Source organism: Malaclemys terrapin, chromosome 8 (genome assembly GCF_027887155.1).
Source record: "Malaclemys terrapin pileata isolate rMalTer1 chromosome 8, rMalTer1.hap1, whole genome shotgun sequence".
Lineage (NCBI taxonomy): Eukaryota > Metazoa > Chordata > Testudines > Emydidae > Malaclemys > Malaclemys terrapin.
Window position 1 is genome coordinate 78,808,159 of NC_071512.1, and position 21,245 is coordinate 78,829,403.

A 21,245-nucleotide genomic window follows, 5' to 3' on the forward strand; every position below is an offset into this window, starting at 1 on the left:
TTCCTATTCCCTAGCAAATTAAATCATGGGAATTTTGCCACTTTACCTCAAATTCTAAAACTATGAGATTCCTGAAGCTTCTGATGTAGTCATCTTAGATGTGTGGCAAACTAATTTAAGAAAACTGACATTTTTCCTAGAATCAATATTGACAGAGAGAATTGGAATGATCCCATTGAAGTCAATGGAAATTTATACTTAGATTGTAGTGGGAGCAGGATCAGACCAAATATTTCCCCCTTGTACCGCTCCAAACCAGCAGCAAAGGAGGAAAAGTGTTTTCCCAAGTGATTTATTTGTGCAACCCCAAGATAGCATGTTGTTTCTCACAGGGGAGATCACCAGAATTCAGAAGTATATAAAGGGCCACTCCAAATGCTTTCTCTTCTTTCGTCTAACAAAGGTCTCAGAAGCTGGAGTTAACCTGATGTGACAAAGAAACTTTTGCAAGAAAAAACAAAATCACAGAGGGGAAAAATAAAGAGACTTCAAAGGAAGTTTTTCAAGTGCTGTCAAACTTTTAGCAGGTTGAAATAGGAGCTGCTCTGCACAATGGTTCAAGTGTGCACATTTCTATAGAGGTATCTGGAAAAAGATTGGAACCATTTCTTAGGGACTGTAAAGCCACAGAAGCTAGCCTTGGAAACAGAAAAAAAAAAAGATCAAAAGGCGAAGGGCTGTAATACTTCACCGCTGTATCTCAGCTGCTGATCAAGTTCTAAGAAACAGCCCAGGTTTCTTGGAAGACTCAGACAATGGTGCTCATTTAACTATATGCCTCATAGGCTAGAGTTGCAACACACTGTGTCAGAGAGAACAGTTAGCACTTTCAATGCTCATGTATTGCAGGACATTTACATTCCAAAATTTGTTAGTCTCTAAGGTGCCACAAGTACTCCTGTTCTTTTTATATTCCTTTGTTTTTCATGATGTGTTAGGACTGGTTTCAAGTTCATTGAAAGGTTGGCATCCATGTAAAAAGCCTTAAAAAGAAAAAATTACATTTTTATTAGAAACAGTAACTTCTGATGATGCGTATTTATCCACCATATTTTGTGTGTACACTTTGCGAGCCGGGTAACACAGGAATAGCTTCCCAGACAATAGGGTGCATGTACTTCACTGCCCTCCTCAGTAATCAAGCCAGCTTCCCTGGGTGGCAGTGATGCAGAGAGCACCATTGTATTTAGGGTTCAAGGCATTTTTACTAGCATGTCACATAGAATATCAGGGTTGGAAGGGACCTCAGGAGGTTATCTAGTCCAAACCCCTGCTCAAAGCAGGAACAATTCCCTATTTTTTTTTTCTTGCCCTAGATCTCTAAATGGCCCCCTTAAGGATTGAACTCAAAACCCTGGGTTTAGCAGGCCAATACTCAAACCACTGAGCTATCCCTCTCCCCTATAATACTTGCTCAGAACAGTTATGATGGCCAAAAAAAAGTCTAAGACCTGACTACACTAGTGCTTCCAGCATCATGCTATGATAGGAAATTTCCACAGCAATGACAGTGTTGGCATCTTATGGGTCTAATTCTCCAGCCTTTGCACTGAGTACCACTAACTCTCACAAGGAATTCCATAACTGCTTACATGAGTAAGTGCTACTCAATGCAAGTAAAGGTTGGAGAATTGGGCCACAAGTTAGCACCACCCGCAGGGCCATCTAGACCTGCTCCAGGTTCTCCAGTGCATCTGAGCCTGATCCTTCTCTATGTATTCAGACTTTAAGTTGCAACAGGGACTTGAGTTTCATACAGTGCTAATCACACTGTCAACGCGATAGCAGCATCTTAGGGTCTTAGAATAACTACTCTGCAAGCTGAGAATACTACAATTTCTGAATCTCTTAATGCTGAATTTTGCAAAAAATAAAATAGCAGGTTGTTTTATCCTTACACTAGCTTTCGATCATATGGATTCTCCTGCATGGACTGTCCAATACATTCACAATTGTTCTGTGCTTTACACCTCCCGCTATTGTATCCCACTGAATGAATCAGCAATTAGTAGCCCTTTGGAATGACAGTGGATGTTAAAAACATTCAATTAAACAAATTATTCGGAGGTAAACAAACGGCTAAAGCAAGCCAACATGAATAGGAAGATAAACAAAGCCACCACAACACTAAGGCCTTGCTTGTATATGTTAGAAGTGTGCATTGCATTGGGATGGTCCTGGCTACATGAGAAAATGGTACCAATTTAACTAAATCGGTTTAAGGTAAATCTACACTTTAAACACTGCAGCGGCACGGTATAGCACTTCAGGATAGATACTACCTATGCCTACAGGAGGGCTTCGCCCATTGTTATAGTAAATCCACTTCCCTGAGAGGTGGTAGGTAGTTAGGTTGATGGAAGCAGCAGAGAGTCCTGTGGCACCTTATAGACTAACAGACGTATTGGAGCATGAGCTGAAGTGGGTGAACACTCACTTCATCAGATGTATTCACCCACAAAAGCTCATGCTCCAATACGTCTGTTAGTCTATAAGGTGCCACAGGACTCTTTGCTGCTTTTACAGATCCAGACTAACACGGCTACCCCTCTGATAGGTTGATGGAAGAATTTTCCTTTGATTTAGCGCTGTCTACACCGGGAATTAGGTCAGTATAGCTACACCTTTGAGAGGTGTGGCTATTTCACACCTCTGACAGACTAGCTATACTGGTGTAAATTCCTTGTGTAGGCCAGGCCTCAGAAACTGATCTAATTATATCAGTGCAATTCCCTTTCATGGGCACTTATGTCTGGTCCACACTAGAAAATTGGGTGGGTTTAATTATCACTCGGGCTGTGAAAAATCCATACCCCGGAGCAGCATTGTTAAGCCAACCTAAGTCTCCACATAGGGCTTGTCTACACTGCAAAGTTGTTGACAAAACTTTTGTCTTTCATGGGTACTTAAAAAAGCTCGCCTGCAAAAGACAAAAGTTTTGCTGACGTAAGTGGCAGTGTGAACGCGGCTTCGTCGGCAGGAGCGCTCTCCTGCCGACAAAGCTAATGCCGCTCGCGGGGCTGGAAGTATTTTGTTGGCAAAAGTGCAGACAAATTACCGAAAAAGAGCATTTACACACGCTGACTTTTAGCGCCAAGGCTGTGTTGACAGATGCATGGCATAGACAAGCCCTAGACCGTGCTAGGTCAACTGAAGAATTCTTCCATTAACCTGGCTACAGCCTCTCAGGAAGGTGAATTACAGGAAAAACCCTCCCATCAGCAGGATCTACACTGAAGAGCTGCAGCAGCCCAACTGCAGTAGTGCAGCTGTTGCTGTAACGTTTTAAGCATAGACAAGCCTTGAAACTGAATCAAGAGTATCCACACAAAAAGATTACATTAATTTAACTAAATCAGCTTGGTTTGATAATACTGTGTCACATAGGCAAGGTGTAAATTACTCCGGCCTAGTCTACACTAAGGGTAGGTCTACACTTACCTCCGGGTCCGGTGGTAAGCAATTGATCTTCTGGGATCGATTTATCGCGTCTTGTCTAGACGCAATAAATCGATCCCGGATTGATCCCGGAAGTGCTTGCCGTCGACGAGAGGAGTACGCGGCATCGACGGGGGAGCCTGCCTGCCGCGTCTGGGCCCGCGGTAAATTTGAACTAGGTACTTCAAATTCAGCTACGTTATTAACGTAGCTGAATTTGCGTACCTTAGTTCGAAATGGGGGGTTAGTGTGGACCAGGCCTAAGAATTTACTTTGGTACAGCTATGTCTCTCCGGTATGAAAAATCCATACTCCTAAGAGATGCAGCTATCCCCACCTAACCCCTGGTGTAGACAGTGCTAGATCAATGGAAGAATTCTTCCATCAACCTAGCTACCAACTCTCGGGGAGGTGTATTATTTACATCAACAAGAGAAACCCTCTCATCGACATAGATGGTGTCTACACTGGGGTGCTGCAGCTGTGCTACTGTAGAATTTAAAGTGTAGACATACCCTCATTTAAGCTAAACTGACATAAGCTAGTATCGAACTGCTTTGAGTGTAGCTACGTTAATGATTTGCACCAGTTTAATTTTTTAACTAATATAGTTAAACTGGTGCATTTTTCTAGTATAGACAAAGCCTAAGGAAATACCAATGTTTTTATGTACGCGATTAACATTTATATTTTCATAGGTCTCATCTACATCATAAATGTCTCTGGTTTCAAGGACTCATTTACAACACAGTTTGCCCCTGCCTGGACATTATTGAAGACATGCTTCCAATCCTGCTATGGTTAAATCCTGAGGTCCCTATATTCAGCCTGGCTCCTTTCTGACTTGCACCTGGGGTAGTCATCTACACTAGTCCAAAGTGGACATAAGCACCAAACCAGAAGTCCCCTTCACACTGGTGCTTGTATTTTACACCCAGTAGCATCCCCTTACATAGGGTGACCAGATAGCTCAATATTAGGGGCTTTGTCTTATATACACAACTATACTCCGCCCTCCCTGAAAAAATAAGTGTCCTGATTTTTCACACTTGCTATCTGGTCACCAGGTCAAATTTTACAGGTGTAAGTTTCTACGCAAGGTGAGAGGCAGTGTGGAGTCAGACTCCCCGGCTTTTCCTCATGCCTTACCCTGGAAAACTCCAATCGACCTTTAAGCAAGTTTGCCAGAGTGAGGGCTGAGCAGAAACAGGGGAGGACTTTGAGTTCAGCCTTTGGGCTTGTGTGGAGCTGCAACACAAGTCAAGAATGTGTTTGTGATGAATCAGCTGAACATTAATTGACTAGCAGAGTAGTGTGATGAATCTGCTGCTCTCTCCTGCCCTGGAGATTCACAGATCAGGAGGCGGAAGGGTCCAGGCAGCTGGAGCGGAGAGTTGGCAAGGAGTGAGTCAGGAAGGCAAAGGATACATTAATAGCATAGTCACTTTTTTCTGAGTAAACATCCTACTTAAAATAAAGCCCCGATAGTAGGTAACATCCTTTTTTCATTCCCTTTTCATTCACTCTATAATCATAAAAGAAATTTTGGATTCTGCTAACTGGAGGATGAGGTGGACAAAGACATAGGGTTCTGCAGGGACACATGGCTCAAGTGCCAAGGACTCTCAGCCGTCTTCCACAATGGTTTTGACACAGGAAGCTGGGTTTTAAGAGGAATGTACTTATCCTGGTATTAAAATGTTGTGCATCACTGTGTGTGTAGCCTGCCAATCAAAGGATGACAATCGTTACGAAATGGAGCCTCCCAAGCTTTGGATTTTTTGGCTCCAATGTGGGAAGTTTCCCCTTGACTTAAGTTGCCTAAGCACTTGGCAGGGGTGGTAACGATACATGTGCTTATTTGTATAGTCTCATGGTGTCAATAGTTTTAACTGCACCTATTGGGGTGACCATTTCAAAGCGCAAACATCTTTACTGAATATGGTGCTCAGATGGGATTCTGGTAGGGAGCCATATAAATGCCTAGGTAGGTAGAGACTTTCAGATCTCCAACTGAGAGAAAGATGAGACTGGAGTAGTAAGTTGTTTCCATAGAATCCAGTGTGCCTGGGACTGAGGTCAGGCTCAGGCCTCTAGAAATGGGGTTTTATAATTTACATGCAACTTTATGTTCTTCATGAAACTTGCCACCAGCACGAACATCCTTTTAGGTAGAAAACAGTAAAGTGGCAACTGTCTAAACCCTTTTCTATTGTATATTTTCTGTGCATTATGGGGATTTCTACTTTGCAAATATACTAGAGTGGCAACAAGTATAAACAAAATTATCTTTAAATTATATATATGGGTGCAGCTTCTCAGGACTGCTCTCAGATAGAGTACACTCAGGGGATTAGATAAATCTGTCAACCACTACTAGAGGGGCGATCAGCAGAGTGTGATTGAAATAAGAGCTAAAGCACAGCAAAACTCTTCTCCCATTCTAAGATCTGCTGGGGAAACTACCCTGAGGGTGATCCTGGGTATTCTTATCATTTCAAGTTGCACCATAGAGATGTTCACTGAACAGACATTGCATTAAGGTGGGGGGAAAGATGCTCGTAGAAAAGTGTACAATTTTTAATTGACCATAAGAGCAGAGACAAGATGGGTGAGGTAATATCTTTTATTGGACCAACTTCTGTTGATGAGAGAGACAAGCTTTCGAGCTTGCACAGAGCTCGTCTTCAAGTCTGGGAAACAATGTCACAGCTAAATATAAGATGGAACAGACAGTTTAGCATGAGCAAATAACACAAAAACACAGAATTGGTTGTTGACAGATGACTCACCTATGCACCTTTATTTGCGACACAAATGGTGATTCAGGTAGAAAAAATCTCAACTAAAGCGTGTGTGTGTGTGTGTGTGTGTGTGCGCACGCGCAACTTGTCTCATCAATTTCAAGTTAAGCAGAACCAGAACAGACCTGCCGCAGGACATTGTGGAGGTGATTTAACAGCTGGCATTCTTCCCAATCAGTCATTACTAAACCAATCACCCAGCATTACCCGAGGCATCAAGGGGCAATGTGATGTTGTAGATGTCCACTTTAGATAAGACAGAAAACCGTGGTCCTGACCCCTTGTAGTTATTAAAGATCTTCAGCCCTAAGGGGGGGGGGTGGCTGGAGCCTGGCTGAATTCCAGGTTTCTTAATAATATTCTCACTGCCTAAAACTCCACCCATGGTTTTAAGCAGGTATTGGCTCTTCAACTCCTGTCCTAAAGAATTGTGTAGTGATGGTGTACTGTACATGGTCAATTGCCAAAATTACATCCCAGAGTTGATTGCATTTCATTAGCAAGAAGGCAAGGGGTATTCCTTTAGATGTGTTGTATACTTACCCTTTATCCTGGAATATATACATGGCTGTAAATTGTCTTTTTGCAAATCTATTTGTGAGTTTAGTTCTAAAGCCCCACCTATGCTACAAATACAGCCATTAGAGGGAATGTCGTTAAACCATAGGCATCCCTCAGTATGGTTAAAGGGAGGCTGAGTAGCTGTGCAAATGAGAGTTTGCAATTCCAGCCTGCTCATATGTCACATTAATGTACACACTCAGTTTCAGCAGAATTCAGAAATGTTTTGTTCCCTTGATTTAAGAACTCAAGAGAGATTTGTATAACATTTATCCAGTATCAACTGGTCATTCTTCCGTAGCATTAAAATACCTAATGGGTTACAAAGAATTTCCTAAGCTGAATGTTAAATGCGCAGTTTACATTGGCTACCATTGTGGACTAAAAAAAACAAACTAGGAAAAAATTGAGTGTGCGCCCCCCGCCCACTAATCTTTCAGTTCTGGTAATCTTAAGGATTACTCGTAACAAAAGTTTGTACATTTTTAATTAGACAGCATCTATTTAACTAAAAGGACCTAGACTGACTTTTTGTTGGGCAAGTGCCAGTTCTGCAGTCTAAACCTGCCTGTAGGCTGTATTAATTTGTGCACCGTTGGAGCAAGATCTGTAAACATTCTGTTCCCTTGGATTGAAGTACTCAGAACAGAACTGTGTAACTGCTTTCATGCACTATCAACGGGGAAATCTTCTGTCCTTCTATTGCACCAAGACTCTAATTGCTTGGAATGGGATGGCCCAAGCCAAATGTTAGGAAGACAGCAATCTATTATGATCTGTGACTATGCAACTTAGTTTCTTTACTTATGCACAAGAATAGGACTTGGCCTCGCCTACACTGCAAATACAACCATGTCAATGGACTCTGTTGTCTATCTGCAGCTAGCAAGAAAACTCTTGGATTTCTATTTATACGGTATAAATACTCACTGCCATAATATCTGAACCTGTCACATTCATTAACAGATTTTATCTTTATGGCAGACTGGTGTGTTAGGGAAGTACCATCTCCATTTTATAGATGGGGAACTCAGGCAGAGGAAAACATACATGATTTTCTCAAGGTCAGACAAAGTCTGTGGCTAAACTAGGAAATTAACCCAGGTCTCCTAAGTGCCAAATCCAGTGCTCTATCCACTAGGCCATCCTTCTTACCTGGTTCTAGACTTCACCATAATGATCCACACATGCATGACCGTCCGCCCCAGCTTAATTATTGTATTGCTTTGAACGTAGGCAACCTTATAAAGATACAGTTGGTTCAGAACAGCAGCCCAAAGTTCAGCAACACAGGGGTGCCATGGGGTGCTACGTCACCCCGGTGCTCTACATTTTGCACTGGGTTACCACGTCAAATTCAAGATTTCAGGCCTCATCTTCAAAACCCTCCATGGGGTTGTCCCAAGTGACCTGAGGAACTGTTGCATTCCGCACGATCCTGGCTTCCCGCACCACCTACATTCCACCAGACCCATAGAATAGCTATCCTCAACTATTAAACTCTGGCACGTGAGTGCTGTTTTCCTGGTGATTGAGGATTGAAGAGATTCGGATGACTACTAACACCAAAGTTTTCAGAAGTAAATACAAATGCCATTGCTTTGACCCACTATTCTGACAGTAATACCACATTAAAAATAAAAATCTGAAAATAAGAAAACTAACAAAACCCCCAACACCAAGTAGACAAAGCCCAGTTGCTCTATGTATATGTACGGTACATAATTTTGGAAGGTGCTCAGCTACCAGTGATGGAGGCCCTATGAAAACCTATCTAGACAGTGACTGACCATTGCTAGGTGTAGCCCAGTCTAGGGCTCTAGGGTTTCCTGAGGTTTTTGTGACCAACTGAACAAAAACACTCGACATTGTTGCATGGATCAGAGCCTCCCCTCTCAACACTGGAGCAGATCGCAGGAGACTGGAAAACCAGCTGCTTGTGATTAATACACCAGCCAAACACCATTTTCATGATTACTGGGATACTATTTTAAATTTTGAAATGCTCAATTTTTGACATGATTAATAAATGAAAAGAGGAAAAGGTTAATTAGATTAAATCTTTTGATGTATTTCTGGCAGGGTATTCCACTTGAAAAATAAAATTGTTTCAACATGAACATATTATAGTGACATAGTGAACACAGTGGTTAATATTTTCCCCTTCAAACAAAGATACACATGACTGATGATGAAGATAATTCAAGAAGTAGAATATGATCTGATTTCCTTGTCTGACATGGTCATATACCTTTAACAAAATACTGGATATCCTTTCTAGACCAGAGCCAGAACCTGCAGACGTGGGGGGTACTGGATCACCAGAAAGCACCGTACCCAAGGGCAGTTGAAACTTTAGTGAAATATGTGGTGCCACATTATGTAGAATATGACCTGCTTAGTGCTGATTACCCTGTGATGATAATTTGATCATCAAGATGTTTCCTGCTTTTTCATGGCGCTGGCCAGGGTACATTACAGTTCCCCACTTCCTCTTATTTCCTTCCTTCCACAACAACAAATGTCTATCTGGCCTTCTCCCGAAACCCCTTGCAAAGACCTACACTAGCTCTGGATATTGTCCCTTCTCCCCCGAAGAGCCCACCCCTCCAATGGAGTGGCAGAATAATTTGGGCAAGGGGAAAGTTAGGTGGAGTAGTGGTTTGGAAGTATACATTTTGAACCTCCGGCTTTACTGCAAGGGAAACAATCAACTAGTTTGTAAAAAGCATGATCTCTGCTTGAACCGGCCTCTCTCTAGACAACCTATTACATTTGCAATGGGACGTTTGCATGTCCAGCAAAGAACTTGGAAACAGAGTAAAAATTCCAGAGAAGTTACATTTATAGATCTTTAAATCATTTTGTAAGTCCTTTAGGTGATGAGCACTCAGTCTTAATTTTATAGCATTAAGATGCTCATTTTAGAAGACCTGGTGAATTGACTGCCAAACTCTATAAATGGCAAACTTGTTCTAGAGAATCTCCCTTTGGAATGCACAGGATTTGAGGAAGAAAATAATTTCTCTAGACAAATGAAAGGGTTCCCAGTCACTTAAATTCGTACATGGCAATGGGAAAGTTACCATCAAAAAGTATTCCTCTATTTCCCTCCCTCCTCCCCACCAAATCCTTTGAGGAATACACAGCCTCAGTTACTGTTGTATAGCAAGAGGCCATATTCAGGTCTACCTTAGTAAAGAACTCTCCACACCTGTTTATATTTAGAAACACCAAAACATTCTCTAGGGTTGAAATACCTGAAACAGGGAATTTGACTGCATGAACACACGTCTTCATGCATAATAGGACAGACAGGGAGAGGTTTTGTAATATTTTCTTCTAAAAAAAAAAGTATGTGCCTTTTGAAGTCTGATTTTGGAAGAGGGCTGAACTTCAAGGCTTTAAGCAGGACAAAGTCGGATTAGAAATGGGAAAATAATGTGGAAAACTAACCACTTCGTGTATGATGAGGAAGGCTGTTTTTTCCTCCCCCTCTGAAAAGGTTCTTCTTAATTTAAGAACTGCTGCTATGCTAAGTAAAGGTCAGGATTGAAATCACCTCCCCCCTAAAGAAAAAAATCTGAGCGTTTCAGAAGAAGCTGAGTGCCAAGGCTCAGTGGGCTGAAAGAATTAGCTCTCAGGTCAAGACAATGGTCTAGTTCTATAAAACCAAGTTATGTGGGTTTTTAACTGTGAGCTGGAGCAGTGGGAATGTGGACTGCTTGCAACTGGCAGTGGTGAACTTCCAGAAGGTGATTGATGGCCACGTGCTTTGCTATGCTGAGGGAAGCTCTCATGTAAGGGGTCTGCTGCTCCAGGGTGAGCTCTGCTCAGGTTTTTAGGAAAGTGACATTTGTCCTCCTTAAGTTCTGCTGCCACTACTGGTCATCCCAAGTCTGTAGCACTATCCTGTCCCATCGGTCCGTGCATGTTGGCCAAGTCCAAAAAAGCAGCAGTCCACTGAATGAAGCATTCCATGTAAAGGTCTAGGAGAAGTGTCTGCTCAATGTCAGCCTCATCCCGAGGTGCCTTACTAGGGCTGCAGACTACTGCCTGGTTGTGAGGTCACTGCACAACTGTACACAGGCCTGTAGTGGCCTGTTTATAATCATCACCATGAGGATTGCAGAGCTCACCAGTGCTTCATGCTGCCTGACAGAGCTTTAAAAAAAAGGCATTGGCTTGCAATGTCCAATGTACGATGACGTGAAAGGAGGGGAATCATGGCAATTACACAGTTTGAACGAAGCCTCAGAATTCTAGTGCCTTTCAGTAGATATCCCCATGATGATCAGTGTCCAGAAACCCCCAGGGATATGACCCCAAAGAATAAACAATTGAATCAACTGGTTGTATATAATGTTATTGTGTAAAAATATGTTGAGTAAGGTCTTTTATGGAAGCGTGTAATGTTCTGAGCTCGATGGTCATCACAGGATATGTATAGAGATGGTGGTTATGAATTTATGTATATAGAGAACTGGGTGTTTAAAGCTTTACCTCCATCTCACAGCAGGGCAGTGGTTGGCCAGGCAAGAAGGGAATGCCTCCCCAACCTAATGAGACTAGCCCCAAACACTTAGCATTGTACAACCCAGAAAAAGACAAATGATGGGCCAGTAAAGTTAATGGGAAAACACAGACACCCCAGCTAGAATTTCCCCACCCACGTAACCATGGTTACCATGGAAGGAGGAAAAAAAAGGAAAATAGCCTTTTTGAAAAGGAGGCTTGAAACCGAGCTCTTGATCCAGAACTGGAGGAACAGTCTTGAAGGTGGGGAGGAGGGAGTGGCTGCCTGTCAATGCTGGATCCCCTCTATGGAGCGGGGCACACTGGGAAACTGTTCAAAGGCACTAGGTAACTTGTGTTAGAAAAGGAAATGTATATAATATAGAAGTGCAAAGCTTGAAGTTGTGTCTCTGTTTATTTTCTCTGTAACTGGTGTTTGCTTTTCCTTATTTCATTTCTGAATCGGTGATTTTTCTATTAAATAAACTTGTTTATTTTTACCCCAAGGCAGTCTCTGGTGTGCAAACTGTGTGGAGTGTGTGCACCAAAATAAGCTGGTGTTGGGGGCAGGTTTCATACCTTTGGCGTGATGAACCAGAGGGGGAAAGTCTGAGTGTCTGGCAGACAAGAACTCAATGTAGACGGATTTGGGAACTCTTAGGACTGGAAGGGCCGGCAGGGTCACCCCGCAAGTAACAACTAGGCTGGTACAAGCCAGGCTGAGACCTTTATGCCTGGGGGCTGGCTACTGGTGTCATAGCAGCACAGCATTACAGCACCCAAAGTTCCAAGACAGGCGCTGACAGAGCACCTTACTCTTGGGAGATCCTCAAAATGTCACAATCCCACAATGGAAAGACTCCCAGAAAGCACTGAGCGCAGGAGCAGAGCAATGCACTATGGGATGCCTGACCAGCATGCAGAATGCTTGTTTCAAAATATTGCTCTGCTGTGTGGCAGCAATGATATAAGGCAAAACCTACCTTAATCACAAGGTAATGTTATCATGCGTCTGAACCGCTCATGCAACACTTGTTGCAGATCACTTAACACAGATACGCAAAACTGGCAGCAAGTTGCAAATGCAGACATACCCTTACTTACAGTGACATGAATCAGGAGTAGCTCTACTGAAGTCAGTGGAGTTCCACCACGGTAGCACTGGTGCATGGGGAGAATCAGGCCCTTGGATTTTAGCAGGGTTGTAGCACAGTTCAGTACCCAACCACTCTCCAGTAGAGAACTGTTTTAACTATTACAGGAGTTTAACTTGTAATCAGCTCTCCCAGCAGGTGATTTTGCAGATTAACAGTTTATACTTCTGTAGTGATTCAGGCAATACTAAGTCAACTGAAAAATAATACACTATGCTAGCTGCTTTTTCTCAATTTATTTCTTGCCTCATCTGGCAAGTGTTTATAGATTCCTGTGCTAACATTTTCAGTGCTTAAATGACCCAAAAATTGGATTTGTTTGGAGGAAGGATTATCTTGCGGTTAAAAGCACAGACTGTCAGATCTCCTGTGTGAAACTGGGCAGGTGATAGCCTCACATTCCACATCTGCGAAATAGGGCTGATTCCCGCCTCCTTCACGCAGGTGTTGTAAGACAAAACATTCATCAGTACTTATAGAGCACCGTGAGATTTCTGGATGGAAGGCTCTGTAGAGGAGTAAAGCAGCAGTAGTAAAACCACTGTATCTTTATCTAAAGACCTTCCACCATCACCTTGCAAAACAATTCAAAATGACGAAGTTCAGTACTTGTCCTTGGGCCAATCCAACAGCTTAGTGGTAGAGATCTACATTTGACCATCTATCACCATTCCAGTTAGCAGTATCTGGGAGCACAATGGGGCAACACAAATCTGTTCTGAAATGGGGAAAGGCCTTTACTGCTTAGCAGAAATAGCACTGTGTACAAAGGACTAGTGCTCTAGTACTGGTGGATTATGATGGGAATCCAGGCCTTGTTGGTGAGGGATGTGGAGAGCCCTGCTCCCACAAACAAATCACATACCCCTTTGTAAAACAATTGGAAGTTTTGCAGCAATTCACAACATCAAAGGCAGACATACATCCTCAGTAAGTGAGGCAGCAATGTATGAGGATTAATACTACATTACACACCAATGTGCATTTCAAGTGCTTTTGGGATAATACTGTAGTAGAAACCACTTACTTTTGTGCATGTTGGGGGAGGGGGAGGAATTAAAGTCCAGACATTAAAGAATAACTTATATAGTAAGAAAAAGGTCATCAATTTAATCAATCATTTACTTTAAGCAGGCAAGCAATTTGTAAACATTCAAAAGCGGCAGCATCCAAGTTACAAACAATTTAGAAGAAAAAGAATTGAGATTAAGGGTTTTTTCTTTCAAAAAAAATTGGAAAGGATCATTTAAAATGCTACAAACACTGAACACTCAGTTACATCCCCTATCATCCTGCTAATAGTTCTTTCTTATAAAGATTCCAGTATTTCTAAAATTCATGATCTTGTAATAACTTGTACATTAGCATTTGCTGTTGCTTGGGAGTTACACCTGTATTTAAATCCCATTAGCAAAGGTAATGCTTGTGTCTTGATTCAATATTTCTTTAACTTCTGAAGGCAAAGTGTCAAAGAGGTGATCTTCCACAACAAGCCCGCTTTTCCTGAGAAGCCGACATTGTCCTAGCATAGCTGGTAGCCGATCTAAGCAGTTTCCCTTCAGTTCCAGGTGAGTTAGCTGCACGAGCTGACCAATTTTATCTGGGATCGAGGTAATACAGTTTTGCCCCAGACTCAAAGTCCTTAATTTCACACATTTAAACAACTGTTTTGGCAAAATATCCACTTTGTTTCCTGTGATATGCAAATGCTGCAGATTTTGAAGCAATCCGATTTCCAGTGGAATTACTGCAATTGAGTTATAGCTTACATCTAAGCATCTGAGTTTCTGTAAACTGAACACTGCGCCTGGCAAGGATTCGAGTTTGTTATTGGAGAGATAAAGTGACTCCAAGTTCTTTACATGGGTAATGGAGGAAGGAATGTTGACTATTTTATTGTGCCACAACTTTAAGCAAGTAAGTCTTTTTAAGTGCTGGAAGCTGATGACTTCTTCAATTGTGCGTATGCTATTTGATTTTAAATCCAGATCCTGTAAATTAGACAGACTGAAAATGGCATGCGGAATTCTCTCCAGTTCACAGTTCTGTAGTTCTAACTCAGCTACATTCATCATTTTCTTAAGGCTATTCAGTACCACAAGCTTGGTGCCATCATTGTGAATTATTAGTTTTGTTAGATGCGGTGCCACATCTGTGATATTGGTGGGGACTTTGGTCAAATTACTCTTCACATGAAGAATTTTAAGGTGTCTTAACTCTCTGAGAGATTCAAGCCCTATCATCTTATTGTTTTCAGAATTCAAGTTGCCTATCAAGTATAACTCACGGAGATTTTTGAGCAAATACACCCAAGCAGGAATTTCTGCAACATCTGTGAATTTCACGTGAAGGCATCTCAAGTTGTCACGGAGGAAGCTGAAAGCAGTCTGCTCAACCTTTGCAGGGCAGTGATAGAGATGAAGCTCTTGAAGGTTAGTCATCTGGGAGATTTTAGCTGGGATTTTTGCTTCAGGAATCAGCTCAAGTTTCAGCACATCCAGGTCTGTCAGATCAAACACTGCATCAGGGACCCCTGATAGCATGAAGAGATGCAGCTCTTGCTTGTCTTGTGCATTGCGGGAGACATGCTGCCGAAGTTTTTCAAATGTCCACTCGTGGTTTAAACTAATTTCACGTAGCTTGTTTTCACTTACCTCTGACAAGAAGACACCAAATCTCTTGGAGTACAACTGGTCGTATTGATCTACCATGTGCAAAAGAAATGCAAAATCGTTTTTAACATCAGGAATATCACTGAAGCTGCTCTCTTCTCTGACCTTCTCAAAGGAATATTCTTTTAAGGGTATTCTAAACAACCAGAAGAGTGTGTACAGACAGACAAAACCATACACACAAATGAGAGAAATGTAGCTGATAAGCAGCTTTTTCAACATATAAGCCATATTGTGTGTGCACTCAAATTCCTTATAGCCAGTCAAATGCTCCACTTTTGGCTTGCAGTTGTGCTCAAAACTAATCTCATTTACAAAGTTAGCTGTATAGCAAAGAATAAATATGAACTTGACTGTCTTGATGACTGTCTGGACAACATAGAGTTTATAAATCAAGTCACTGTCCTCCACATGGGCCCGGAATTTTCGAACTTTTTCAAACAGGGCTTTGGCTTGTTCTCCGTCTTTTTTATCTAAAATAGTCATGCTGGGAACCTCAATAACTGGCTTTTCAGCTGAAAACTTGAAGCCAGTCTTGGTTATCATGGGAGTACTAGCACTTGGGCTTCCTTCATCACTGCTAGTGGAAACGTGCTTTGGCAGGGACTGGGCACCCGTTAGTCTCTGTTTGTTCTCCTCAGAGTCCTCACATGCTGTTTCAGATAATGCTTTTGTAGTCCATGGGGATTCAAAACACTTTCCTAATATAGACACAAAATGTTCAATTTTTGAGCATGTTTTGGGATATTTAAACCAAAAATTGCTACTGACCATTAAAATAATAGTATGTATGAGAGCAAGATAGGGAAAATACTTTGAATACCAAGGAAGAGCCAAATGATAGCACATCTGGTTAATAAATACATATTGCTGATAATCCAAATTGGTTTTTCGGCCTGAAGAATCCTGTTTGTCATTCTTCGGCTCCTGATTTGATACAGTAGATTGCAACTGAGAATAGGTAGTTCCGCTCAGTGGTATGTCTGGTGTTATGGTAGGCGCACTTTCAAAGGAAACTGTTCTCATTGCCATTTCTTTATCCTGATCAGTGGTTGCTTCAAATCCTGGTGTAACATCAGCATTCCCTGATATGCTGGGTTGTGCTTTTGAATTTACAGCAGACTGCAATACTGGCAAGCAGACCACCTGATCTTTGGTCAGCTGCATGGTTCCAGCAAAGATGGCAACCATTAGCATAACAACAGCAAGATAATCCATAAATACATCCCACCATGGTTTCAGGATGCGATAAGTTGGCTGAATGTCATTAAGTGATGCAACTTCTGCCAGGGTAAACATTCCTGAAACAAAACAAAACATAAATTACTATAATTTGTTGTTGACAGACTGGCTATAATTTTATTTTCTATTGAACAACGTAACATCACAAGACATATAGACTCTGAAAAAGTTTTCCTCTGCTCTTTGTATTTTGTTGAAATGTATGCTATTGTCCACCACCCCATAAAATGGAAGAAAGCCAGACAGGATCCTTTCAAGGGTGTACGGTGTCTCTAGAATAACAAAAACAACAAAATCTCTCTCTCTACTGTCAAATTATATTTAGAGAGAGCCATCACTTAACATTACAAGAGCTAAAGGTTTGCACTGTATGATATAAATATCTGGACTGTTAAGAGCTGTAGTTGATATATTTTAAAAACATGAATAGCAAATAGAATATACCTTGCGAAAATCAGTTTCTGTAAAAGTGATTGCACTGTGCACTTTGAATATGTGAAGCACTATATTCGTGTTCATTAAAAATATATTTTAAAACAAAAAAAATATAAAACATTTTGCAAAACATTCTGCACTCTTATAACAATATGACAAATCCTCTCATTTCCAATTCATTCAAATAAGCTAAAAAAACAAAACAACAACAAAAACCCTCAATACATTTCACTCCTTTGTTATCAGATCCTTTTCCTTAGGTACCACCAACTCACATCTTAGCAATGTTAATGTTTCAGCTATTATATAAAAATTCTATACTAAAAGAGCTGCTTTCAATATTTTTATTTATTTTATAGTAAGATATTCAAACTATTTAAAATAGTCTGGAAAATGGATAGAATCTCTCATTTCTCAGTTAATGAAAAAAAAAAAAAAAGACAATTATCTGGAAATCATTTTATATACCAAACTAGTTTTCCAATTAAATTTTATCCATTGCTACCTTGAACTGTAAATCTGATTTGGATTCCCACCCAATCCTTGTTGCAGCATAGTTTACTGCCCATCAAATAGATGTTTCCTTTTATTATGCAGTCTGGAGGGTAGAACCCATCTGTTCAAAGAATAAACTTCCCTTGCAACCAGGATGTGGTAAAAACATCAGTTTAACTGTTATATTCATGACTAAAATTTGTAATTTTAGCTGTAATTATGTAATGCATGTGTCACGTGCATCACCTATACCCACACAAGCGGCAGGGAGGAGGAGGGGAAGGGAAATCTGTATCACATACAGTCAGTTTAACATAGTAGGAGTAGCTAATGGTGAGAATGGCCAATCAGGATACTAGGAGAATCCAAAGCAGGCAGGCCTAGGATGGACCAGCTGGGTTAATTATTTTAACTGTGTGGCAGTTCAGATCTATGTAGAAGTACACCTCAGTTTGCTGTTTGTTACTTAGAAGGTACAGTCACAAGTGTACATGCACAGAATGCGATCACTTGGTTATTTCTAATCCATATTTCTTCATACTTGTCAAGTAAGCTTGGACGGAGTCTATAGCAGGACTGTATTTTAAGACACTGAATATTTACAGGCCAAATAGTGCAATTAATAGTTGCTTCTTGCTCACATCTGTGTGCAGAACTCAAAAACTGGCCACATTCCATTTGGCCAACTTCTTATATAAACAGAGTTCACCTTTAGGCTGAGAATGAGCAGGAGACATTTCAGCCAAAGCCAAATTTTAGTCAGAAAGTTAGAGGCACCTGAAAATAGGGGCCCAGAATGGAAGAGTCAGCGCCATCATGCTGCTACAACTACCTGCACTGTAGCTACAACACAAAAGCCATGGCCCACATCATCACCTCCTGTGGGGAAACTCACAGGAAACAGCTTTGAGGGAGGCAGTCTTCCATGAGGATCTGTAGGAGGGGATGAGGACAGCATGTTCCTTTCTCCCTCCCGCCCTCTGTCAAAACAAGGTGTGGGGGCCACCCACAAAGCTGGTGGATCTGGTCATTTGCTTAGAGACCCAGTACCTCCAGACCAATGCTGCCTTCACTGACACCATCCACTCAACGTGGCTATACTGGAGCCATTTTAACAGGGATTCCTGCGCCCATGATTACTCTGGGGGAATCCCAAAGAGAACAGCCTCCACAGTAAAGAGAATTCATCCCCAGGCTGGAAAGGCCCACTACTGCTTCAGCTGAAGTCAATGACAAAACTCCTATTGACTTCAATGGCACCAGAACCAGACACAGTCTGTTAGTCATTTATAATTTATGTAGTTAGATAAACATATAACGATCCTCCCCACCCCTCAGGGCTGGGGTCACAGGTGGCAAAATGGCTATCCCACCCAGCGTAGGAAAGGAAAATAATAATAATAATGTTTTTTCCTGTACAGATCTTTCAAAGGGGCTTTGAAATAAGGCTTCTAATGGTCTCAGATACTTTCTCCAAGGTCTGGTCTACACTAGAATTTTAATAAAATTTCTCCACCAATGAACGGTAACAGTGGTGAGACAGCTAGCAAAGACAGCCCACCAACAGCTACTGGTACTTTGCCCATTGTCAGCTAAACCTACGCTGAGCATGGTCAGCCGATGCAGCAGCCAGAGAACTAGCTGCCAGTCTATTCTACCATTCCCACCATTATACTACTGCTACTGGTGGTAGTACAATAGCAGCATTTTTCTCAAAAACTTCCTTATGTAGACACAGGCTAACTATGCAGAAAATGGTTTCATTCAGTCTACGCTAGCAGAAGCCATTTTCAGTTCAGGGGAACCTATTCCTAAAACCACTGCCACCAAGGGCTTAATTTCACAGTGTAGAAAGGATGCCATGAGAACATTTGCATAACACTGAAAACTGGCCACCATTAAGGCCAGCAAGTTAAGAGTCATCCAGTGGGCTGGCGGAGAAATGCGCGAAATAGAGACAGAGCTCAAGAGTTCAAGTAGTTGTTGATTTTTTTTTTATATAATCTTTTTTAAATAATCTATTGCAGACTTTGTCCTATGCACAAAATTATTTCAAAAGTTTCAGTAAACTTGATAGCTGCTGTAATCCTCTTACTGTAGGCTGCAGCAGTGTGATGTAACAAGAGCTTTACACAAGAACAGCATTCAGCTCTCTGAACAGATCTTTTCTTTCAAGTTACTGAAGCCCACAGAAGAACTGCTGTTTCAACAGAGATTAGCAGTTATAAAACATGGAAAATGATGATGTATTACAATCTAAAATTCAGCATGGCATAAAAAAGAGAGGTAGACAGTTTCTAGCTAGTATTGTTGGGTCTATGAACTGAAAACCAGCTCTCCTTTCCCCACCTGTAAAATATTTAGGCACTCTGAGTTAAAAACAAAAACCCCCAAAAGCCCCCACAGTTCATAAGTCACATTCTGAGAAACTGCAAGTGCGTTCGATATACTCCACAACAAGTCTTCAATCTCCTCAATTTCACTGAACTAATAACCATAAAAGTTGAATTTATACTTCAATGCTAATTTTTCACATTCCATCTACTGCAGATTTGGAGGACTTGAGACTTCAATTTAAGTCAGGACAACAAGTTTGCCACTGTTTTTATGATTATTTTACTAAAAAGGCCAGCTCTAAGTACTTACAAACTATAGAACAAAAAACATGTTCAAACTGTGCAATACCCTTTCATAAGCTGGAAAACAATTTCTTTCACAACCATTTTTCATCTTCATTTTGGGGATAGGGATCAAGTTTGATGGGAAGGCAGAAACTGAATTATTCTTGTAAGTCTAATGTAGGAATATCAGACTCATTTGGCATTGGGGGACAAACTATAGTTTAAATTTGGATCTGTGGCCTGGAATTAGAAAACCAGGGCCATAAACAACACTTTGACTATAGCAGGCTTCCTGTTGAAGTCAATGGGAGTTCTGTGCAAAGATCCAGGGTAGCCTATTCTGTAGGCTGGCATCTTAGAACACTGGAGAACACATACCATTTCATTGGAAAGCCAAGAACCAGATTTCCTGTGGTAAAAAACCCATCTACTTCTAGCCCTTGTGGTTCATCAGGCACTAAATGGTAAATAGGCCTCCAGTCTCTCAGTCGAAGCACTGCTTTTTTGACACCATAGTCCAGGACTGAAACTAGAAAGTCCTGGTTCCCGAAGATGTTTTTCAGTGATTTCCATTCCCTAGCACAGAGTTTAGAGGGCAGACACTTACTTTAAGACAGTGTGGTTAAGTTCAGTTTTGATGTAAAACTAGTCATTTCAATTATCGCTATTACAACATGACAGCTTAATGCTACATAAATAACTGGAATACACAAGAAAGCTATCTACAGGAAATCCTTGTATTTTGATGAATAACCTCCTCTCCTTACCTAAACCTTCCAACAAAATAATCATTGATTTAGCCAATCTAAGTAGTCAATATGATAGAATTTTATCATTTTTATCAGCAATGCCAAGTCCCAATTCAGAAAGCAATTTTCTGTGAGAATTCTCTCTTCTTCAGATAAATTATGGTTAGCTAGGTTAGGCACCTCAGTTTTGCTCTCATCTCCTCCTAAAATCTTAGAAAGAACCTTCAAAGTCCTGGCAGCATGAGTGCACCAACTCCCCTTTCATTGTGAAGGTGACTTGGGAGGTATTTTAAAAGTATTTTAATTTATTCTATTATATGGGTTAGATATCAGGGCAGTTTAATGATTCCTAAAAGCTCCAACCTAATCTGAGTATAATGTACCTGAACTTTTCTTGAAAAAGAAAATATTCTCCATAAAGTCTCACTTTCTCGTAGATGTGATTGTAAAAAACCAAAGAAATTACTTGCAGTTAAAACAATCAGAGCAGAATGAGAACCGTTGGCAATTACGTATGCACAGACAGAAAGATAATAATACTACTGATCTAAATTACAGG

At 41.1% G+C, this 21,245-nt stretch overlaps 1 protein-coding gene across 3 annotated transcripts in view; it reads right to left on the bottom strand.

Moving 5' to 3' along the window:
- Positions 1 to 13,554: 13,554 nt before the first annotated feature.
- LRRC8D (leucine rich repeat containing 8 VRAC subunit D) overlaps positions 13,555 to 21,245 on the bottom strand; it is an 84,475-nt gene continuing 76,784 nt past the window's right edge. For all 3 annotated transcript variants that reach the window (XM_054037057.1, XM_054037055.1, XM_054037056.1), the window contains one exon: positions 13,555 to 16,445. In XM_054037057.1, coding sequence (XP_053893032.1) covers positions 13,870 to 16,443 — 2,574 coding nt within the window. In that variant the 5' untranslated portion in view covers positions 16,444 to 16,445 and the 3' untranslated portion in view covers positions 13,555 to 13,869. The remainder of the gene's footprint in view (positions 16,446 to 21,245) is intronic.